The sequence below is a fragment of the Stegastes partitus genome, unplaced genomic scaffold, assembly GCF_000690725.1.
Source record: "Stegastes partitus isolate 25-593 unplaced genomic scaffold, Stegastes_partitus-1.0.2 Scaffold575, whole genome shotgun sequence".
NCBI lineage: Eukaryota > Metazoa > Chordata > Actinopteri > Pomacentridae > Stegastes > Stegastes partitus.
Genome location: NW_007578306.1, coordinates 71,889 through 95,555, shown reverse-complemented (window position 1 = coordinate 95,555; position 23,667 = coordinate 71,889). Strand labels below are relative to the sequence as shown.

The 23,667-nt window shown below is 40.2% G+C and overlaps 1 protein-coding gene across 1 annotated transcript in view; it reads right to left on the bottom strand.

The window, feature by feature from the left end:
- Positions 1–23,667, bottom strand: part of LOC103362446 (ras-specific guanine nucleotide-releasing factor RalGPS1) — an 82,062-nt gene that overhangs the window by 5,854 nt on the left and 52,541 nt on the right. Inside the window, exons 9-14 of the mRNA XM_008288803.1 lie at positions 15,724–15,861; positions 13,789–13,882; positions 11,845–11,912; positions 2,623–2,749; positions 894–1,045; positions 673–721 (exon numbers count right to left, since the gene is read on the bottom strand). Coding sequence (XP_008287025.1) covers positions 673–721; positions 894–1,045; positions 2,623–2,749; positions 11,845–11,912; positions 13,789–13,882; positions 15,724–15,861 — 628 coding nt within the window. The remainder of the gene's footprint in view (positions 1–672; positions 722–893; positions 1,046–2,622; positions 2,750–11,844; positions 11,913–13,788; positions 13,883–15,723; positions 15,862–23,667) is intronic.

Here is a 23,667-nt window from a genome sequence, read left to right as displayed (position 1 = left end):
AAACATAAAGTTTGCGGGATAAATCTGATAATATTCTATATTTTTTGTTAACAACAAATCCCATTTAAAGAGTAAAAAAAAACAATGAATGTATCCTGGTTAGTATTGTGTGTGTTCTTCTTCAGGGCTATATAACTCTCTGGCTGACCAGAAACTCCTCAAAACACAACAGTGAGCCATACTGTTGCAGTGGCATACACGTTCCTACACCACCAAGAACACACACTGTTCTTGACTTAGTCCCGCACACACTCTTGCTGTCAGAAGCACTCATGAAAGCACCAAACATGGATTAATCCACTGCTGAAAATAGTGCAACAAATGCTGTATTTCCTCTGTCTGCTAAAAGATACTGTGAACAGCATTAAACAACATATATTTAGACTTACATCTTCAGGAGGAAGATAAGGAGGAATAAACTCAATACATTTCATTGGATTTACTGACTAAAAATGTAGAATGCTGCCAGCCTTATTATTTAACAGACCTTTACAGAGGCTTTATAATCACTGTGAGATGGTGAAGTTGTTTAAATATGACAAAAGCACAAGAAAATACATTTTTTGTTTTAAGCTCAATAGACAAATAAATCCCATTAATGCTTTGGATATTGGTAATTTCAAAGTAAATAAAATCCTTAAAAATGAATATAAAATGTGATGAATGGTATACCTCTCCATTCCAGGTGACAGCTCCTCCCCAAACGAGCTCTCACTGCTGCCTATTGGGAGAAAGAAGAAAAAAAAAAGTGAACTTTATAAGAAAAGGGAACAATCCAGGAGGATGTTGAATAGAATTTGCCATGAAAGAGAATTTATATTCATATTATAATAAATATTTTAGTCCTGTAAAGCAAAAACGATTTGCATCAGACATACACAGCACAGACATACCTAATGACAGGCCGTTGGACACAGATGTACTGTGCGGGTCATTTCTGACTGGACTCTGAGATTCTAAGAAGCTGTCGTCCAGCAGGTGTCGTGCTTTCTCTATGGGGAAAGTCGCACTCCTGCTCTCTGACATGCCATACTGACACATCATACTGTGGACAGAGATCAACCATTAGGCAACCAGGAAAACATACAGATGCGGCAGACATGACACCCATGGGGAATGTTTCCTTAAAAGCTGTTTTTCCCCCAACCTATCTTGTTTCCGTTTTCAATCAATGGTAAAAACTACAGCAAGCAACACACGTTTCAAAGCTTTGAAGGTCAGTCTAACCACAGTATCTGCAACCTTTATGATAGGCTACTACATTTACAAACGACGTGCACCAACATGAGTAGAATATTAGGAGTGTTGGCCAAAACTACAGGAAACGTAGGTGTAAGGTGAATAGAGCTTTAGATGAAAGGGGAACTGTCCACGATTTATCAGTGCCAAGAGTGTAAGCTTCAATTAAAGTGAGCTGCTAAAATGTCCCCCTCCATAACTCCACTTCCATGATACAATTAAAACACTAAAATGTAACTGTGTGTGCAATGACAGGCTTATCTTAATATAAATGTCCTCAGACCTCTGACGGAGCTCAGGATTTATCCAGAGAAGCTTCATTACAAGTAATTCTGCTGTGTAAACTGAGAATCTGTGTGGAATAGCTAGAATAACACAGAACATAACTGACCATTAGATCCTATGTTCCTGAAGTTACTGTGCTGTGTGCATAAATGCGTACGTCACTCGATGTAGAGAAGCATTTATGGTTTCTGCTGCTGTGATGCTTCAAGACATCAGTTGGTCGATAATTGCTTATGAAATATCCAGAGTTACATTCAGTGATTGATTCAGATATTAATCTAACACTCTTCAGATCTGTCTGAGATGCACATTGCATGGCAGCTCTGCTGTCACTGGTGCAAGTGTGAACGGGTGAAACACATTGGAAGTTGCTTTGTAGAACCTAGTTTAGGTTAAAAGGCTCTACTGTGGATCATTAACCATATCTATTTTTTTGCTGTTTTGCTGCCTTCTGTCTGCAATTTCTGACCATCATTCGGTGGTTTCACAACATCTTTCCAAAGGATTGCAGTTTCTGGCACATTTAAAGAAATGCTGACAAATGTGAACCATGATTGTTAATAGCATAAACGAATATCTTATTCAACTTGCTGCAGTATTCTTTTTAAAAAAGAAGGTCAGCTCTTTTTTTGGCACCCAGCTGTCGCCTTATTGTGATTACTACACGCTGTTTGTCTCTAGGAATAAAATGCAGACATTAAATGCTTAAATGTGAAGCATGCAAACTTCAGCTCTTACTGCAGCACCATGTACGCTGTAGTTTAATCAGTGTTTTGGTAAAGGTGTGCATACTTAAATAAAATTTTGAAATGTTGGGTATCTTTATGCAGTCTCAGGTATGTTCTCACTGTCTCGCCAATATTCAGCTTGGAATCTAAACACAGATGGAGTTTCAAAATAGAATCAACAGTGTCATAAACACATACACACACACACACACACACACACACACACACACGCACACACAACTACAAACAGAGAATTGACGAGGACGACACAAGTTTTCACTAGTGTTTTTATAGTTTCCTATTGTGGCCACTAGATGTCCCATATCTGACTGAGGTTTAGGCTTCTACAAGTAAACATTTTTGTACTCACTTGTTTCCCAGACTATGGCTCTTCCTGTGGTGGGAAGGGGGGGGAGTGGAAATATGAACCCCTACGGAGGCGTCAGGGCAGGTAGGCCGTCGGTTATACCTCATAGAGACAGATACTTCAGACAGACCTGAAATACAGAAAACAGCTCAACATTACTCTGTGTTACAATACTGCTGTTCTATTCAAAGCAGTGTGTGTAATTATAGGCAAGATTGCACATTACTGTGTGATCTCTAGATTCTGACAAGGTGGCTGGTGCTGACATAAATCTTCGGACATGTTTTTCCCTATACTCTCAGCTTCTTCTGCGGAGGTTTGAAATTTGTGCTAAGAAAGCAAAAAGATAACAGGAGCGCAATTTTCTACTGAAGACGGGGAGGCATATCCCTCTTTCCAAATTTTGAAATCCTATTTTTATCTCTCACTTTCATTGTTTCACATAGATCTTGTTTTTTTATATAGAAATGTCTCTGAACAGCATCCTCTTACTATGTTGACACATGAGAACAGATGAGAGAAGAAGAGAAGATGTAGATAAAATTCTGCTAAAATTATTGGAGTCATAGATATGTATAATAAAAGCCTTTATTAAAAAACCTTTATTATACATATCTATGATTGGAGTCTTCTTCAGTTATTACATAGTGTTCAAAGCAGCAAGCTTAAAGAGCAGGAGTCAGGCTGACAAGTTCTTCATTTGCCCTGGATTTTGTTCTCAGGCAACATAGGTCACGTACGTCATAAACAAACGTTTACATACACTTGTAAAGATCACATATATCATGACAGTCTTGGGTTTCCAATGACTCCTAATTGTCTATGATGAAGTCATTCAAACCCAGGCATTTTGGTTCTTTCATAGACGTATCACAGGTCTTTTGGAAATAAGACTGCTTAGCACAGTACACACAGCAGACAACATCTGGCTCCAGATTCATGGTGCACCATAGCACTTCTCTATATTGTTTTATATTTTTTACATTTTAACAAAGCTGTTTGTGAATATCATGGGCAAACACTGATTTTTTTTACATAGCGTGTTGTATTTAAGTACTTCTTAAAAAATGCTTTTCACCAAAGCCACTACATGATCCTTTACATAGAAGATACAAGACCTTTAAATCAGGCACTATTGCAATGACTCTATCTACAAGTCTGATGCATAGTGATTGTTTGAATGTGAATAGATGTGCCGGCCACAGTTCTACCTCCTGGCAGGGCTGTTGGTGCACTGGTGAATTAATGCATTTTGTGCCAGTGGAACCTCTGAGTCACTCTCTGCTCCCTCTCAGTGGAAATCCTCTGGGGACATTCAGTTAGCTCAATGTGACCAGTTTGGATCCAGCTGGGCTGTCTGTGTTTATCAAGCTTTGCTTAGAACACTGCATGAAGGTATTTTGGTGTAGTAAGTACTCTGAGCCTTAAGAGAGGTGGAAACAGGAGCCCAGCACGGGACAGAGGATATACAGGCAGCTGTATGTAATTGTGTCTGCTGGCTGTTTTGTTAGGGGAAACACTGGTATATTCCTACCCATTGTGTACTATAAAAAATGTTCAGAATTAGAAATCCCACCAGCAAGAGGAAAAGTTTTGCTTCTCTACAATATTGTAATCATAAATATTAACACAGGAAGCAAAAATCAAGGAATTCCGTGTAATGTGGTGGGATAATGGGATGCCTCTGGGAGAGATGCTGGCTTAATGTGGTTTAATTACTCCATTATTAGCTTGTAAAGACTCATGGTAGTTTGGAGTGGTGAAGCTTGCTTGAGAACTGCACATTCAGCAAAATAGAAGTCATTAAAACTTCACTAAATTATACTTCAGGTATTCTCCTTACCCAAGGGAAGAAATCTCCAGACTAGCCATCAACTATTTTAAGACTTACAGCCTGTAAACATGATTTTGTCGCTGCTTAAGAAACCTCATGTCAAGAATCTGGTTCAGAGACTTAGTTGGGGACATAAACATGGCAGACTAAAGCATAAGACCAAAATCTAGTGCCCACTCATTTTTAAGGTCCCTGGAGGTCTGACGACGATTCCTGACATAGGAACAAATAAGTGCACAGTCATGTGGCGGGGTGGAAGGACGTGTCCTGCCGCGACCAGCTAGTAATTTGGTAGTACCATGTTCGCTTGTTTTTTCTTGGTGTAATGAACGGCTGTCTTGGAGATCTTCAGTTTTGTTGCTACCTGTCTCTCACTCATGCCAATTTCCAGCAGTGCCAAGATGGCTGCCTTTGTGGCTTCACATAGTTTTTTTTGTTTTAGGTATTATGTGAGAGCTGACAACTTCTGAGTTGTACTACGGCTTGAATATAAGCAGGAAACCACTCCAGGCCTTTGCATGTGCAGTGCTGCTTATGACATGAAATGGCCTCTTATATATCCTACAGGGAATGCAATTAAGCTTAAGCATGTCAAATAGGACATAAAGTATTATGCAATCAGCTGCATTTTTTGTCATGTTCATTGTATTCTTTCATGTAATATACCTTTAGTGGTACGAGGCATTAAAATGAACAAGAAATTGAAGAAATCAAGGGTGGTCTAATCATTTTTTCCATGACTATATTTTAGGTGACACCTTTCCTTAATATATGTAGATACACACTGCCAAGGCACAACATGAACAAGGTCTGGATACATTAGAGGGTTAGGTCATAGTAAACATGGTGAAAAGGCCCAAACCACTTTGTCAAGAGCCAAATTGTTATGGCCAGAAGACGGGGTCAGAGGATTCCTTAAACTGCTGGTTTTGCACAGGTCCCAGTCAGCAGTGGTCCAAGGAGGGACAAACCATGAACCAGAAGAGGCTGTTGGTTCTGCTGCATATGCTGCAAATGTCTTGGTGCAGGTCAGCGGTGTTTTTTATGGATCAGGTAAATTAATAAAAAAGTGCAGTAAAGAGAAAAAAACCTAAATTAACTTAATATCCAGTGTGAGCACACTTGGCCTTTAAAACAGCACCAGGGGTTCTTGATACATTTGCACACAGATTTGAGGGGATGTGGCAGATAGATTGTTCTTCTGTTTTTTTATACAATCTCAGAGTGACTCCATGATGTTTACATCATGGTTTGCTGGCCTCCCTGCTCTTCTTGTGGGTGGAGATGAAACATTCATCCTCCACTCTGACTGTATTCTTTAATGAATCTGATACTGATCAGATGCCTCCCTGATGATATTGTGTGCCTGGAACCAGTGCTGTTTTTTTAAACAGCTGAGAGGAAGGCTAAAGTACATGCCAAAATAGGACTGGAAGATTCAACAAAGCAGTAAAAACAGCTGTGATTTCACAACAAGAGCTGGACATGCTCAAAAAATCCTTTGAAAACTCATATTTTAGGTGATTGATGTCAGCTCTTAGCTCATCTCTAAGCACACGTGTTTGCTTACTCAGCTGCTTGAACTGCTGCTGAGACATTATGAAACAGCTTGGATGAATTAACCAGACTGTGGTCTGAAACTTTAGTTAGGAGAAGATCAGTTACAAGCTTCCCAAAATAAATGGTTTATGGAACGTAATCATTCAAATTGCTAATATTGTTAGAATGATCACAGCTGAGGTCACACACAGAACCACCATCAGAGGGTTTTCTCCCTGTTGACACACACATAAGTGATGTACTAGCTGGACGAAAGCCTTGTGTCACATGGGATTTCTCGTGTTTTTCTCCTCGCACATGTTCTGTTCAGTCCACCACATCTTTCACTGACTTGTACATGGAGCAAGTGAGTAAATCAAATTCTCCTGTTTGGCAGTGTGTAAAGTGCATGAGACTTGTTTATGCTGAATAAGCCAACAAGCCAGTGGACAAAGCCAGAACAGCCTTTTCCTGCAGTATTATATAAGTGCAAATGTTCATCTGAGCAGCACCAGAAGAACACCATAACCTGTCATTACACACGCTTGACATCCTTATCCCTGACAGTCACATACAAAACATTATGCTGATGCCTTTGCTTCTTTGTGTGCCACTAAAAGAGCTCTGACACTCCAAGGCCTGGACTCCACTGGTCCTCCTAAAGTTCCCTGTGGTATCAGGCACCAGGATGTTTGCAACAGATACAGTAGATCCTTTAAGTCCTGTAAGTTGCAAATTAGATCCACAGTGGCTTGGACCTAATTCGGTACATCTCACAACAGCCTGTCCCCAGTTCTTTGTTTGTCCCTCCACAGACGGCTGTCAGTAGCATCTATCTGAGCATCTATCAAACTGCAAAGCCAGTGGGGTGCTCCCATTCAGCAGTAGTGAGTACCCCACTAGCTTTGCAGTTTGATAGACGCTCAGACCCAGTAATCTGGACATAACCACTTTTCTCTGTTCAGTTTCCCAGGTCTTTACACCTGCCATTTCTGCAACATCCAACATGTTGACCGAGAGCCGACAGTTCACATGCTGTCTAATTCCTCCCAGACCAGGATTGGACTCACAAGATAATCACAGTTAGTCACTTCATCTGGGAGTGGTCAGAATGTTTGTCCCATCAGTGTATCACACAAGTAAAAACAACTATATGCACAAGTTCATCCAGAGCAACAGACTATTTTATATCTTGACCTTTAATAGTAAATAAAAGGCAGAAGAATACACAGAAATACACATTTTTCATCAGTTAGGCTCACATCTGCAGAAGGTACCAACAATAAAGAGTAATAGTCCACTGGTTCAAAGTGTTCATGTTTTTCTTCTCTCTCACTTACTCTCTTTTTTCTTTTCGTTTCTTTCTTGTTTTTTTTTTTAAACAAGGCAACATATGTGCGTTCTTTTTAAAAGTCTACCTTTCTTGCTAACAGTGGTACTATTTTGAGGTACTTGTACATCGTGTAATATTTGGTGTCCACTTTTAAACCAATATATTTCAGAAGCATATTAGTTTACATCAGCGTTAAAAAGCTTTAATACAATCATCCCGGACATTCTAGTTGAGAAAATTTCTCACCTAGGCCTCTCCATCTCCATCTGCATCTGGATTAAGGACTTTCTGACAGATCGCTCACAGTCTGTCAGACTAGGCCCCCACCTCTCCCCCACCCTCAAACTCAACACTGGTTCTCCACAAGGTATTGAGTCCACTGTTGTACTCGCTGTACACACAAAACTGCACCCCGACCCACCTCTCAAACTCCATTATAAACTTTGCTGATGACATCACCGTTGTCAGGTCTGCTTGAATCTGCTTATAGAGACAAGGTCGAGAGACTGTCGGTGTGGCATTCAGTGAACAACCTCACACTGAACACCACAAAAACAAAGGAACTGGTCATGGACTTTAGAAAGGGCAGTGCAGAGCCAGCCCTGCTCTCCATCAATGGGGAACGAGTGGAAAGGGTCCTCTTGTTCAAATGTCTGGGCGTACTCATCTGTGACCACCTCTCCTGGTCTGTCAACACCACAGCGGTGGTGAAGAAGGCCCAGCAGCGACTCCATTTCCTGAGAGTGCTCAGGAAAAACAAACTGAAGGAGAAGCTGCTTGTGGCCTTCAACCGAGTCCCTGTGGAGATCTCACTGTGGTACCCCGGTTGCTCTGCAGCAAACAGGAGAGCTCTACAGAGGCTGATCAGCACAGCCCAAAGGATCACTGGCTGCTCTCTGCTCTGCCCAGAGGACTCTGTTAGCTCTCGCTATCACAGCAGAGCTAGTAACATTATTAAGGACTCCTCCCACCGCGGACACCACCTGTTTGACCTGTTGCCCTCTGGCAGGCTCTACAGGTCACTCAAAGCCCGAACAAGCAGACTCAGAGACAGTTTCTGTCCTAGAGCTGTCACCATAATAAACCATCACAACTAGGAGACTTAACTCAACCACTGATCCCCATAAATACACTAAAATATGTGTGCAATAAACCTTACCAATGTGAAATAGCTGTGCAATAATATTCATCAGTGTGGAAAAAAAAATGCATCTCCTGATAATTCTAACTGTTGTATATTTATATATATGAATATTTGTAAAATACCTTCTATTATTGTACATTCTCTTTTTGTACTTTGTACTTTTTGTCTTACAATGCACCAACTGGAGCAGCGCTCCGAACTTTGCTGTATCAAATACAGCGACAATAAAGGCATTCTATTCTATTCTATTCTATTCTATTCTATTCTATTCTATGTGTTGTGTATCAATGTATTGATTAAATAACTCAACTGTATGTGAAGTTGTAAAATTAGCTCCACATCAGCCAGACTCTTGCCCACGACGTAACTTGTCTCTGTTGTACTTTTCTACAGTCTTTCTGACAAGTCTACATATAGAAATTAATTTGTAATTAAAATTAATCATAAATAAGAGGGAATGCATTAAGGAATAATGCTCTTGCTCCTCTGTTGTCTACTGCTAAAACTATATTTGAAAAGGGGGCTCCAGTGAAGAAGAGTTACACTTCACTAAAGATGGAGCATTTGAGAGAAAAATGAAAAAGAACATTAAAGCAAAAGATTTTCTGCTTTTCCTTATCCTAACTTGACTCTCGTCACAGGCTGAATGGTTCAAATCATGTCACGCAAATTGTCTCTTTAAGGTTTTATGTGAATTAAGTCAAAAATTTGCAACAATAGATGAAAGAATGCAAATACATACTCTTGTTTTGGTTACAGCTGAAAGACTGGATATTGGGTATACAACACAAGCTGACTTTTTGCACAAGTCAAGAACTTCTCCTACATGTAACATGTCAAGCCTTCTGATCTTGTGAAAACGTATCGACACAGTGAAGTTTATTATGAGATTAGCTGGTGTATCACAAAAAAAGGAAAAAGAATATTCTCATGATAACGAAAAAGTGAGCAGATATATCTGTCATGATGATGGAAACCAGAGGTTCACCCTAAGGCAACACGCTGTTTCCAGCCAGACTTTTCCATGTGTTGTAGTGAGTGCAGCCTGCTACAGCCTTGGCAGACAAAGATGCTTTTGTAATGACTGTGCACTAAAATTGAAACCTTCCATTTCTTTCCTTTACTGTACAGACCCCTCCAGTCAGTCCAGTGGTAATTAGCTAATTACGCTGTAAAGATTAATTCCACCAAATTTTTCAGTTGTAATTACACTAAATTGAGCGCTGAGTGGTAGGGAGAACAGGAATAGGAGTAACCAGGTAACCATTCCAAACAAATCCCACCATGTGGCTGGCCAGCCTGCCAGACATGAGTTTATGGAAAAAGATCAATAGCTGACACGTTGCTGCTGTCAGGCTGCCATAAGTTACATGGTTAAGTTGCTCATGGGACAAGTTATTCAGCCATTAGCTCAACATGACTCACATAAAGGATTGACTGGCTATGAATAAAATGAGGTAATTTACCTAAAATTAAGGCAGAAGTTTCAATCAGTCAGATTCCCTAATTGCCAGTTACATTGTATTGAAACTTTTAAAACATAAAGACTTTTTTATTTACCACCATAGCAGCATGTGTTTCTTTAGATTGCCAGGCTGGGAAAGCTTTGGAAATCCAACTACATAAAATCATACATTCAGTGTAATCACATTAATACGCACATCAGTTAAAGTTACCAAGAACGTGTTAAGAATTGTCAGGTGCTTTTGGTGTTTGAAAAGGTGGCAAATTCACATACCAAAGAGGTTCTTATGAAAACTGATTGCTCTATCTTGGCCCAGGTAGACAAGCAGTCCAACTATCAACATCTAGTCTCTGAATCAGAAAACACACCTACATTCTTCAGTATTGCTGCTCCTTTGGGCTGATGATCTACATTGATGGGTAATTTTTACTAATTCATGAAAAGTCTCTCTGTCCATGCGCTCGTCCATCGTGGGAATTAGAGACACATGAAACACATTTCTGTTCACTCAGAGTAGTAAGGCACATTGTATTGACCAAGGAAAAAAAGACAAACCTTTTCTCGTACTTCTGACTTTGTATCTTATCATTTAATCATTAAGCATTTAATTGTCTCATAATTATGTTAATGGTTTGTGACCTTTAAAGCAGCTGTCTCATAAGTATGAATAAACAATGACCATTATTTTCTCATATCCACGGCACTGTGTCAGCCCCTCATTACCGTTCTGATATAGGGGAAATTAATGCTGCAGCTTGTTTGTGTTTCTGTAACTAATCAAAACTGTTTTGAATGATGTTGAGCCCAGGATGTAACAATGGTACCCTCTGCAAAATAGTGACAGGGGGATTGCTTTGGTGGAACATCTGCATGCAAGGAGGGAAGCACTGCAATAACAATGGAGAATTCACAGAAAAATAAACAATCAGGTCTGCTAAATCTGATGTAAAACTTGTCATTTTCAGTGTGTTGGTAGCTGCTTGAAGGTTACTGTTATTTCCCCGTAGTTAAGGGGATTGTGAAAACATAAACACAGAGAAAGTAGAAATCTACATCTAGTAAGTCAGACAACATGTTAGAAACTGGCGAGCAGTGTTTTTTGTATGTGTAAGACAATAATTATTTCATAAGCACCTCTAGCATCTAAGATAAAGACCAACTCAAATCCAAACAATTTCCCTGCTGTGGCTCAGCATTCAACTATTATTCAACTATTGAGCATCGGATCAATCATCACCACATTCCCAGAGGGATGGCTGTGGCTGTGTGACGCTGACATGTGGTCCTGTTGGAGCTCACCGCAACATGAGAGGCCAAGATGCATCATGAGGTAAATTCTGGAAAGTCTGGCTTGTCTGGCTAGACTATGCCTGTTAGTAAGTCTGAATATCCTTTTCATCACAGCCATGAGGAAAATCTCAACACATTTCTTTACAGAACTGGAATGTTGGAAGATTTCTAACCAAATCTTCAAATATTTTGAATATTTCCCTAACTACAACTTAAACCTTCGTCAGTTGGTCAACACTCTGGCAGTGCAGCTATGCATAGTTCCATGTCTGACCACATTGTTCTGTTTGGAGAAGTTTCTGTGGAAATCCTCCTGCTTGCTGCATTAACAGCTTCTGCGGTGGCCAGCCTCGCAAGCTTTGTTGTGTCTGCAACACTGTCTCCATCCTCCACAGGAACAATACATACATCAATATTTCATGAGAGTGGAATGAGCGGACTACGTGTGTGAAGGAGGGTGTGTGCACAGTTTTATGAATCTGATTATTTCTTGGCGGAGTGCACACTAACATGCGATATGGATACTATGCACTGTTTATAACTTGGGACTCTGATTTTTGACTAAAAACAAAGAACTGGAAACCCACTGCATCATTATAGCTAATCCATGTATATCTTACCTGCCAGGTCTTCTTTAGAAGAAGCGATGCGAGGGGAACTGCTGCCGGGTTCAATCTTCAGAGACAGCCTGAAACACAAATGATTTTTTCAGCTGCACCAACTCGCTGCTGCGCTCTGCTTAACTATTGTCCACACAGAAATACAATGCACATTGATGGCTTTGGTGTCAACAGCAAAAGTTTAACACTTAATTAGTTTAAATATTGATGCATAGTTATGAAATGAGTTCATGTTAGCATTATAATGGGAAAGATGGGATTCCCCATGTGAAATCCTTGGTTCTGGCCAGCTTTAAGCTAGAATTAATTCGCTTGGCACTTGAAGCTTCTGAAGGTCTGTCTACAGAGGCAGCATTTCAGCCACATTTATCAGTTTGTATTCCATCTTACAGATGGCTAACAGCTGATGTTTTAACCAATCCAGCACTACACTGCCTGTATGAGTTCAGTTTTAGTTGAAACTCTTTCAGAGAGGTGCTGATTTAACTTAATGATCTTTCTGGAGGCTATAGTTTGTGGTGCTGTTAAACTGTATGTACTGCATTGAACCAGGAAGCGTTGCTGCTATTAGGACAAATAATAGAAACAGTACAAAAGTACAATGCAATACAATTCAACAGCAGCACAAACTGCAGCTCCCAAAATGACCCCCCAAAAACACTGAACAAACACCCCTCTAATAAAGGCATACTTTGGCAGTTTCCCAAAACGCAAACAAATACAGACCGAAAAGAGAATCCAGTTGTAATACTGATGACAGCACAAATGAATGCTAAGTTCTTTCTGGTTGTGAAATGTGGTCATGTAATGTAGGTATAATATTATAATACACTTTGAGGCCTTTTTTCCATTTCATCACCACTAACAATGGAAAACTTCACAGCAGAATATACTGTACTGCTGCTCACTACTGCTGAGCCAGCAGGTCTCTGAGTGACTCATTACTAAACACATTATTGGGGACTCGTCTGCACACATGTCCTGCAGAAAAGCTCCCCTCACATTGCAACTTCAGTTCAAAAGCACTGGTCTGGATATTGTATTTCCACAGACTGATGTCAGTGCTTGCAAGTTAATGGTGCCCTCTTAAAAGCACCGGCCGTCCTGCAGCTCCCAATAGATTGTTTTCTCCTGCACCACTTGCACAGTTTAAACTGCTGCAGCAAAAATGTAGATAGACATTTTACCAAGGCGAATCTGTCATTGTGTTGTCGGAGATTAAATAGACTTGACCACTGTTGATAACAGAGTGTCAGGAAGATATTTTCTAAAAGTACCTTTTCCCAAAATTTGGAAAGAAAACCTAAAATAAAATAAAATGATAGAAAAGGATGTGAAACTTCCTCTTAACGCTATTTAGTCCCCGTTTTAGCCCCTTTGTTTTGGTTCTACCGCTGCCAAAAGCACCCACTGGCTGTTGATGATTAATACGCCTGATGTATTCTTCATGTCCACCCCGAAACCGTAGTCTGAAAAAAGTGAGAGCAAATATAACCAAAGCCCTGAAATGACACCCATCCATTGCGTATACACCGCTTCATCTTCATTAGGGTCGTGGGGGGCCCAGGCCGGGACACAAACCACCAACCATCTTCTAGCTTTGAGGCGACAGTGCTAACAACTGAGCCACTGTGCAATCCTAAAATGACATCTCAGTCCTAAATCCAGCATCACAAGCCTTGGCAGACAGCCAAACATATTTCTGAAGAGACCAGTGCCTCCTGGACACATGAACTCCCTGTGGAGAAAGATAAAACCTTTGGCCTGTCATTTTCCATCCATCTTCCTGAGAGTTGACCTCCATCATTCTTACACACACTTCCATGTTTGGAGGTGCTAAAGAAAAGCTTGCGTCATGATCAAAGTGGACAGAGACTACCTTCATGTTCTCAAAAACATGAATGAATTTAAATATTTCATGCCATTCACAGATAGAAAACTTACTTGAAGTTGTCGTCCTCTACAAATTTCTGGAGTTCCTCGATGTAGCGAACTGACAACAAGTACTTCTGGACATGTGGCAAAGTCACCAAGTAATCTGAAGAACAGTTGGAAAAAGGTGCTTTCAATTTGACACCTTACTTTTTAATTTAAGTTATTATTATTTTTTATTTTATTTTTTTTACTGGATTTGCTTTAAATAAAAGGTCAAAAAAGTGCAGTGCAAAAACAAGTGGAATACAAATGCAAATAACCTAAAAATATGTATATAGAACATAATATAAGCTCATTTAAGTACTCACAACTACCGGAATATCTATACTGACTCACAATTATTAACACTTGCTCTGCCTCATCTTTCCAACCATCTCAGTTTCAATCACATGTAGTTTCAGTGGTTTGTTAAAGTCTAAGGGATGTCATGGTGTTATTTTGAGTAGCTGTGTGCCATGACAAGGACACAGAGTCTGCAGTGCATTAACAGACAAAATCAGTTTCACCTCAACTGACTCAAATCTACAACCATTAGGGGGAAATTATAGTAGCATTGGAATGTGATCAACTTCTTAGCTGTGAGTCAGAACAGTATTTGGTGAGGTACAGTACTTATCATTGAATGCTTCAGATACAGTTCATAAACATTTCATGTACTCTGTTGATCTTTCTGGTTGTAGCCATCAATGAAAATGTCTTGAAAATCCTGAAGTGTTTCTGACCTCTTCATAAACAAATTTGATTAGACAAAGAGTTGTAATAAGCTTTAGTCATTTGGAAACACTGAAAGGTAAACGTAATATGAAAAAAGTGGTGTTTCAGTGTAATGGATTTGTACTTGAAGGCTATGCCTAATTCTCCTTCACATCAGGCAACTTTAAATGCAGGATGATCAGATAAGGCCTATTCATTTTTTACTAATGACCAGATGACCATACAATAACATTTTATAAGTAATAATACTGCCAATGACAGTCTTGAAAAAGAACTGTAAACTTTTGGAAACACATTTCAAACTTTTTCATACTGTTAAAGACTTTTTTTTTTTCTTTCTTTCTTTTTTTTTTTGTTTTTATAGAAAATTGAAATCAGTTCCTTTACAGGTATAATATGTGAGACATTGAATATACCTATAGCATCAATGTAACAGCAAACAACTATGTGCATTATGTGAGTTGGAATCTGAGCTTCTCTGTTCAGAGTTTTTTGCCAAACCAGCCATGTGCACACATTAGTGCATGTGATTCTTCGAAACTGTTAGGTGTGGATAAATGTCTGGGTATTAGATACCAAACAGGTAATAAATATTTGGCCAGTTAAAATGTTGTCTGTTCTCTGTACATGAGCACAACTGATTTAAAATAAAATACAGCAATCAAGAAGTGATCGAAGTACAGACGTTCAGCTTTAATTCACTGGGTTTAACAAAAATATTCGTTTAACCATTTAGGAACTACGGTCATTTTCAACACAGTCCCTTTATTTTTCCAGCCTCAAAAGTACATTAGACAAACTGAATTACACATGCAAGGATTATATTTATTATTTTGATTTAAATAACAGAAATGTGGTGTTTTCCATTTTGTTGTGTTTTCTAAAATGTTGCTGTGTTGTGTCTAATGTTGTATTTTGCACCTCAGGACCACTATACAGTTGTGTATTTGGATCCATTATCAAGCAAAAACAATAAGTCCTTTCACCATTATGAAAATGAAAACTACAGGTTGCTCTATGCTGGGTTTGGAACAGTACTGTTCGTGTTTCTATTTCTTTGTGGTTTATCGCGGCCCTGTGAAGCTGTTAGCATCTCTGCTGCTAGCTCAGTTTGCAGTCCTATCATGTGACGCTGAAGGATCAATAAATTGTAGTCTCCATCTCTTGCAACCAATACCAGCAATGACTTCACCACTACAGGATAATGTGTGTATTGTTTATATTGCTTACCATAGTTACATGACATTTGCAGGTCGGAGATGACTCTCAGAAGGTTATTCATCTGATTAGTCCGCTGCTCCGTTTCTATGATACTGTCAGATGCAGGATAGGCTGAGTCGATGTAGATCATGTCCAACAAGTAGATCCCTTCAGAGGACAACACAAGACAGCAAAACACTCAGTGAAACCCAGCGCTGATGTGAACACTGCTTTGACAAAAATGCTAACTTACAGAATTATGGTCTTATGGCAAGAACAATGATTCATGTTAAAATATACCCACTAATTATAAGAAAGAATATGTGACCTTCATGAAAGCTTTACCAGAAACAAAAACATCTTTTGATGCCTCAGTGTCCACAGCAAAAGTGTATTGGAGCTGTAGTTGAAGTAAAGCACTGTTTTAGATGAATGTCATCTATCTTTCTGCTTTGAAAATCGTAGTTTACCTTCAATATTCAGTATTCAATGCTATTATTCCCATGAACTCAGAAGCACACCCACAGTGCACCTGTTCAGACTGTTGCAAGATGGCAAAACATACAGGGGTAACAACATATTCATGTGTTTAGCACTTTGACTGGGAAAGACTGACTGCCTTATAGAAAATAATATTATGTGAAACATTTTTCTGCACTTGGAAAACAAAAATATTGGGACTCAAAGATACTGAGAATGTCACTGAGCAGCTACAGCTCCCTTCACAAATCCTTATTTTGTACAATTGAAAACAATTTCGAGACAACAGAGGGGTCCATATATAGCAATAAATAAACAAAATCATTATCAATAAGGACAGCACCAAGTGAAACAGACCGGAGGCTTTTTACTTGAAAACAGTTTTGAAAACAACTGTTGAAAATGTAATATCTAACTATAATTCAAGGAGTCTGCGTCTATGTGAGTGGACATATCTCAACAACCGTGCATCTGATCCTCTTCAAACTTGGTTATTGTTTTGCTGGAGACATAACGAAGTGCAGTGTTGAGTTAAAGCAGACAAGCAAGACGGCAGCTGTTTGGAGGTCTTTGTTTGGTGCTGAAATCCTTCCGATGTCTTTTTTTACTTCATTAGAGAACAACCACCATTGGCCGATAATCTCTATTCTCCTTCTCTTCAGCCATCAGTGCGTTACAGCTTTTCTCACCACAGGAAACAACAACAAGCTCTGTGCTGCTACCTACCGCACTGAAAATGAAACTTAAAGTTTTGCAGTAGGGCTGTTCTGCTTATGTTTTATAGGGGGTTATCTATTTTAATCACAGCGCTCGTCTCCCTGCATTTAAATGTTTCACCACAACAATTACACCAATCACTTTTTTAAGTGAACACCAAAGCTGCGTCTGTCGTTGAGCCCCACCCAGGACGACTGTAAATGGTTCAAAGAAATACAAACAAGCCAGAGTGTTTTATGAACCCCAGTAGCGGAATGATCGTGAGGTGCAGCTAAACCATTATGTATTACAAAATTGGTTGGCAAAGCGAGAATAGAGAACACTAGTCAAGACACTTCTTGGTTGCATTTTTTCAAGATAATATCTGGTGCTATGAGCAGTGTCTTACACATACCAACAAACATCTTCAGAAGCACAAAGGAAGCACACCCTACTGGGGGCCAGACATAGGAGGGGTCAGAGCTCATGGAGCAGAGTTGAGGGACGCTCGGCCTGCTGCACCCACACTGGGAGGATGATATATGCACTCAAACACACAGCTGATCTGCTCTTTAGCACTGCTTTGCACAGAGACTTGGATCTTCAATCCCCAGTCAGCTGTTATTTTCTACAAGTCAGTAATTTACTTTGTTGCAGATGCTGTGTGGTACAGCATACTTTACAACCCTTTTCAGTGTGTGGTCTGGCTGCCTGTTCAAACTCAGGTGACCACAAGCAGCAATCAGAGCAGCAGCACACAACCTCAACACACTATGACTTCAAACATCATTTTTGGTGAGATTTTGGTCTCATTAGGCAACAGTACAAGACAAGAACTTGTATTTGTGCAACCATAACTTTGAGGCTGAGAAAACATGAGCACCAAGTTTAGCATTTTCCCTCTGGAGAGTTGCCTTAATATACAATGACTTTAACAAACTATGTCATAGTTTGTTGATTGAATTGATACAAAGCTGATTTAAACCAACCCCGACTATTCATTTTTGAGTTGTATAAACTTTCAGTCTAAGAAGGAAACCAGCTGTGGACTTTCAGTCTTTCTGATGCTACCATCTTTACGCTCTTTCTGCTGCCAACACCAACAGAGCTGGTTCAAAATGAGTGTGACACGTGCAATTTCAAATCTTTGTCAATGTGAAGTAACCTCATATTTCAAAATCCATGTCACCATGTTTGTCATTTCATCGCTTGAGCAAGTAACTGTTGGCCAGTTTGACCCCACTTTCAGTCAGCTGGAAAGACAGATTACACACAATGTCCTGAAAAGACATGAGGGAGAGTGAGTACATCAAATGTGGAAAATAATGATTTATCTTAAAACGCAAACAGAACAGAACCTTAAGTGGACCAGCGACAGCCTTCATCATTACTGATTACAGTCCAAGTTTACAAGATGAGTGCAGATTGCATTACTGCCAACATTTAAAACTGTAAGTGCTCAGCTGATGAGGATAGGATAAGATGGCAAACAGTTGTGGAAATACTCGGTAGCCCCTCATGCAGTGTTGTAGCACTTTAGCGGTAGCTGTAATGTTGAAAAAACTACAAGTCCAAGGGGGAGTGAAAGGCGAAGGGGGAGAAGACATGACGTCAATGACATGCAATGGTGGTATATAGATGTATGAGGAAATAAAGAAGAGAGAGAAGAGAGGAGCTCAGTGCATCATTGGAAGTCCCCTGGAAGTCTAAACCTAAAGCAGCATCACTAAGGGACAGATAAGCCAGCTCTAACTATAAGCTTTATCAAAGAGGAAAGTTTTAAGCCTAATCTTAAAGTAGAGAGGGCGTCTGCCTCCAGAACCCAAACTGGAAGCTGATTCCACAACAGAGTAGCTGATAACTGAAGGCTCTGCCTCCCATTCTACTTCTGGAAACTCGGGGAACCACAAGAAAACCTGTAGTCTGAGAGCACAGACTAGTTTCTCAGCATCACTCCGAGACAGGATGTTCCTGATTTAGACAACACTGCACAGGTGAAAGACGGTCTTCTAAGAGACTTGCTTAAGATTCAGATTTGTTTATTTGTCACATGCAGGTTAACACGCAATCAACTATCAATGAAGGGTTTTGGACAAAAAGAATCAATCAACTCACTATTCAGCACTAGAAAAACTAAAAACACTAAAAAAAGAAACACAATACAAACAAGATAGAGTACATACAGATAATGTACAATATTGACAATGAATTTGACTATATACACGTGCAGGGTTAAAAATAAGAATATAAACACTTACAGTGTCTAAGGGCGTGTGCATGGATTGTATGGGACAGATATGGATTTAGCGCAATTGTTTTACCAGTTTATATTAAGTCAAGGAGCCTGACAGCCTGGTGGTAAAAGCTATCTTTCAGTCTTTTGGTAGTCAGGCTCCTACTCCGTCAGCTAGATAGTAGCAGGCAGAAAAGTTTGTGTGCTGAATGGCTGTGGTCCTTAACAATGCTGCGTGCCTTTTGCAAACACCGGCTGTTTTAAATGTTCTGGTGGGAAGGGAGACTGCTTCCAGTGATGTACTGTGCCTGGAGCAGTTCCCATACCACACTGTGATGCAGCTCATCAGCAGGCTCTCGATGGTACATCTGTAGAAGTTGATGAGGATGCTGGTCTTCATGCCAAACTTCCTTTGTCTCCTCAGGAAATATAGCCGCTGGCGAGCTTTCCTGGCTACAGTGTCCGTGTGCAGTGACCAGGACAGATCCCCTGTGGTGTCGATGTCGAGGAACTTAAAGCTGCTGACCCTTTCTACTTCAGTGTTGCCGATGTGGATGGGGGGATGTCTGTCTCCCTGCTGTCTCCTGAAGTCTACAATCATCTCTTTAGTTTTGCTGATGTTCAGAGAAAAGTTATTGTCCTTGCACCCGCTGGCCACTGTTTTCACCTCATCGCTGTAGGCGGTCTCATCGTTGTTTGTGATGAGGTCCATGATGGTTGTGTCGTCAGCAAACTTAAGGATGGAGTTTGAGCTGTGCCTGGTGTTACGGTCGTGAGTGAACAGGGAGTACAGGAGGGGGCTAAAGACACAGCCCTGAGGTGTCCCTGTGTTAAGGATCAACGTAGAGGAGAAGTGGTTGCCCATTGTCATCGCCTGTGGCCTGTTGGTCAGGAAGTCATAAATCCAGCTGCAGATAGAGTTCTTCAGACCCAGATTAGTGAACCTTAAGACCAGTTTGGAGGGAATGATGAAGTGGAATGCTGAGCTGTAGTCAATGATGTTCATTGTCACATAAGTGTTTTCCCTGTCCAGGTGATTAAGAGAAGCGTCTACTGCTAGAGCAATGGCATCATCTGTGGCCCTGTTTGTTCTGCAAGTGAACTGTACGGGTTCCAGGGTATCAGGGAGGGAGGCACCGATGAAAGTTCTGAGCACTTTATGATCACTGATGTCAGAGCTACAGGGCGAAAGTCATTACGGCAGAAGACTGCTGCTGTCTTTGGGACTGGAACAATGATGGAGCACTTGAAAATGTTAGGGACTGTGCATCAGCTCGGAAAGATGTTGAAGATGTTTGGAAACACCCCAGCAAGTTCGACAGCACATGCCTTCAGGGCCCGGCCTGGGAGGCCACCAGGACCCAGTATTTTCTGGGAGCCTGCCCCAGAATAGCCGTGAGTGAGACGGAGGTTGAGTATGAGAGGGTGAGTATGAGGTCCTCTCTGTCCACTATGGTGGCCAGCACAGTGTTGTTTGCATCAAACCAAGCATAGAGGGTGTTAAAGTCGTCCGAAAGTGATGCAGTGGACTGTTCCACTTCCCTGTTTTTACCCTTATAGTATACATATAGTATGTTTATACCCTTATACAGTGTATTTTATTCCACAGACGCCTCGGGTCATGGCTGGGCTATGTGGACTCCACCTTTTATCTTAGTCCCTTTTAGCACTTCTGCTGGATTTTCAGAGGTTGTATTTCGCTGCTTTGTAAGCCTCAAGGTCCCCTGCGTTGAAGGCAGAGGTTTGCACTCTATATTAGCACAAAGCCCTGGTCTAATCCAAGGTTTTTGATTTGGAGAAGTGCAGATGGAGGTCTGAGAAGCAATGCCATCAATGTATAAACTATGACAGAGCCTGTGTACTCGTTGATGTCACCATCAGCTGCTTCCTCAAGCATCTGCCAGTCAGTTGTTGCAAGCAATTCTGTCAGATCTCATCAGTCATCTTGTCCCACTTGTGAACTATGCTGGAAACCAGTTGTTCCTGTTTGAGCCTTTGTTTGTATGCAGGCAGCAGCAGGATGGCACAGGGATCTGCTTTGCCAAAAGCAGGGCATGGGAGGGGTTTAAATCGAGTGTAGCAGGGATCCAAAATCTGCTCCTCCCTTGTGGGATGAGAGATGTGCTGATGGTATTTTGGCAGAACCGTCTTCATACTAGTGCTGCTAAAGTTCCCCAAGAAAACAAAAGCGGCATCTGGATGTGTGTTTTCATGTTCGTTAATAACCCTGTACAGTTTATCCAGGGCTTGTGATTTATCAGCCTGTGGAGGGATGTAAGCAACTGAGGCCGAGCTGAACTCTCTGTAGAAGGGTCTGACTTTCATGGTGAGCTACTCCAGGGCTGATGTACTGTGAATTGTTAAAACATGGATATCGCTGGCCCACACAAAGTTAACCATAAAGCATACACCTCGTCCCTTTGACTTGTCCAAGTCCTTGGTTCTATCGTGCACATAGAACACAGAACATGTACATCAGATGGCTCGTTGAACATTCTATTGTTGTGAACAGACTGGGAGCAGCTACAGCCTTTTTTTCCTATTCAGCAACCTACTGATGACTCCCAATGTGATGTCCTTGAAGCCTCAACAAACCTATTGGTGAAGTACTCATTCTTTGCAATTCTAAATAGTAGTGTTTCTTTGTATACTTTTTATAACTGTGTATGTTAATTTTCCCTAAGCAACACAGGATTTATTTTATGTACTTTTTTTTGTATGCATGTTGTTCGGGGAAAACCCCTGTTAAGAACAACATTAAAAGAAACTACAACTGACTGACACGCTATGTTGTGTTTTTCTCAATGTTACACCCAAATCCCAATGAGATATACTGGCTGTGCGTGATATCAGCTGTGCTGGCAGTTCTATCCTAAATGTTACGTCTGAATAACACAACATGAAATGCTTCACAAACATTTGCCGATGATGTCATGTGTGGTGGAGTGTAATGTGTTTCAGCTGTGCTGGGTCTACAGAGCTGTGCAGCTTTGCCTCCTGTCTCCCTCTTTCCCTGACATACAGCAAAGCCCATTCACAAGGCATTCACCAACTCATTAATCCATTCAGACACAGACATTCTGGCATTCCACAGTGCTGAGCGACAGCTGTCACTCAAGATACAGACTGGTGCTTTACAATCGCAAAAGCAGATTTGACACACAAACAAAAAAACTGATTAATGTTGATTATTTCTGTGACAGTGCTGTTGAAGACTCTTGCACTAACTATACTTTAACTTTTAAATGCAATCCCATTTTTTTGCATTTAAGCAACTGTACAAACTTTAGATATTTCAAAATGCTTGGTATTGTACATCCATCAGCTGAACATCATTCCAGTGATGGCGTGTACGAGTTATGAGTTGCTCTGCCTTTAAATCTATGAAGGCCGGTTCTGTCCTTTCAAACTCATGAGATAATTGATGATATAATTTTTAAAAAGTTATCCAGAAACAACTTAAGCATCGATGATCCCATTTGCAGATGTTTTTTTTTATATTTATTCATTCTCTTACACATGGACAAAATTGTTAGTACAATTCTGTTCAAGAAAGTTTGTTTTAAAAAATGTTTCTGTTAAACCACAATTCAAAAGCAATGTCTGATTTTAATCAGTTAATTTTCAGTACATTTTTATTTATTATTAATTTTGTGAGTTTCAAGTTGTTTCAGTGACCATTGTGGGTTTTTCTTTCTTTAACGGAAGGTACCAACAGTTTTGTCCACATGTGTAACCGTGTGTTAATATCTGTATTTATGTGACATAAGTGAATAATTATTTACTCATATTTATCAATCTAATCCTTTTTTAAAATTTATTCATTTTGATAGCACCTTTTGTACATACATTGCAATTCATGTCTGTGTCCAAGTGATCTGTTCTGTGGTATTGGACCATATGTTTGGTTTTTGTTGTTGTCTTTTTTTACTCTGTGCAGTCACTGGCTATTTCTACTAATACTAACCATTCAGAAATGTGAAATGTGTATTCAACAGAGTTCTACTCTTTAAAGACCAACCAAACAAAATCTGTTTAGAGGAGTGCACACAAAAAAGTTCCAAGTGTAAGTTAGTTTGTTGATTTAGTCTTCCTCTGCTCCTTTATTCCTTTAATGAATACAGCTGAAGAGGAAAGACAGTTCATGGTCACTATTTCCTTTCGACTACATGTTGTCAAGCATTTGTAGCTCCACTGTGGGCCAATAACAAGCCTATCACAGCAGACCGTGTTTATGAAATGCAAAGACAGAGACAGGCTGAGGCCTGCACTCCTTATTGAAGCACAGGAAGGGAAAGACACGAGATCGCATGACATACAAAAGCCATATAAAGCACCACAAATTTCTCTTTGTTAAAGCAGTCATATTGACAAATCATGAAATGAAAAAGAATCCTGGCTGTGGTTTTATGCTCTGCTGCATCTGGATGTGCTCTGAGGCATGTTTTAACTTTGCATGAAGGCAGTATTATAACATTTCCTTTCGGGATTTGAATTGAAAATATTGTTATTGCACTGTAGGGCCTCCTAGTTTCTTTGTTGTTTTTGTCAAATACGATACTGAT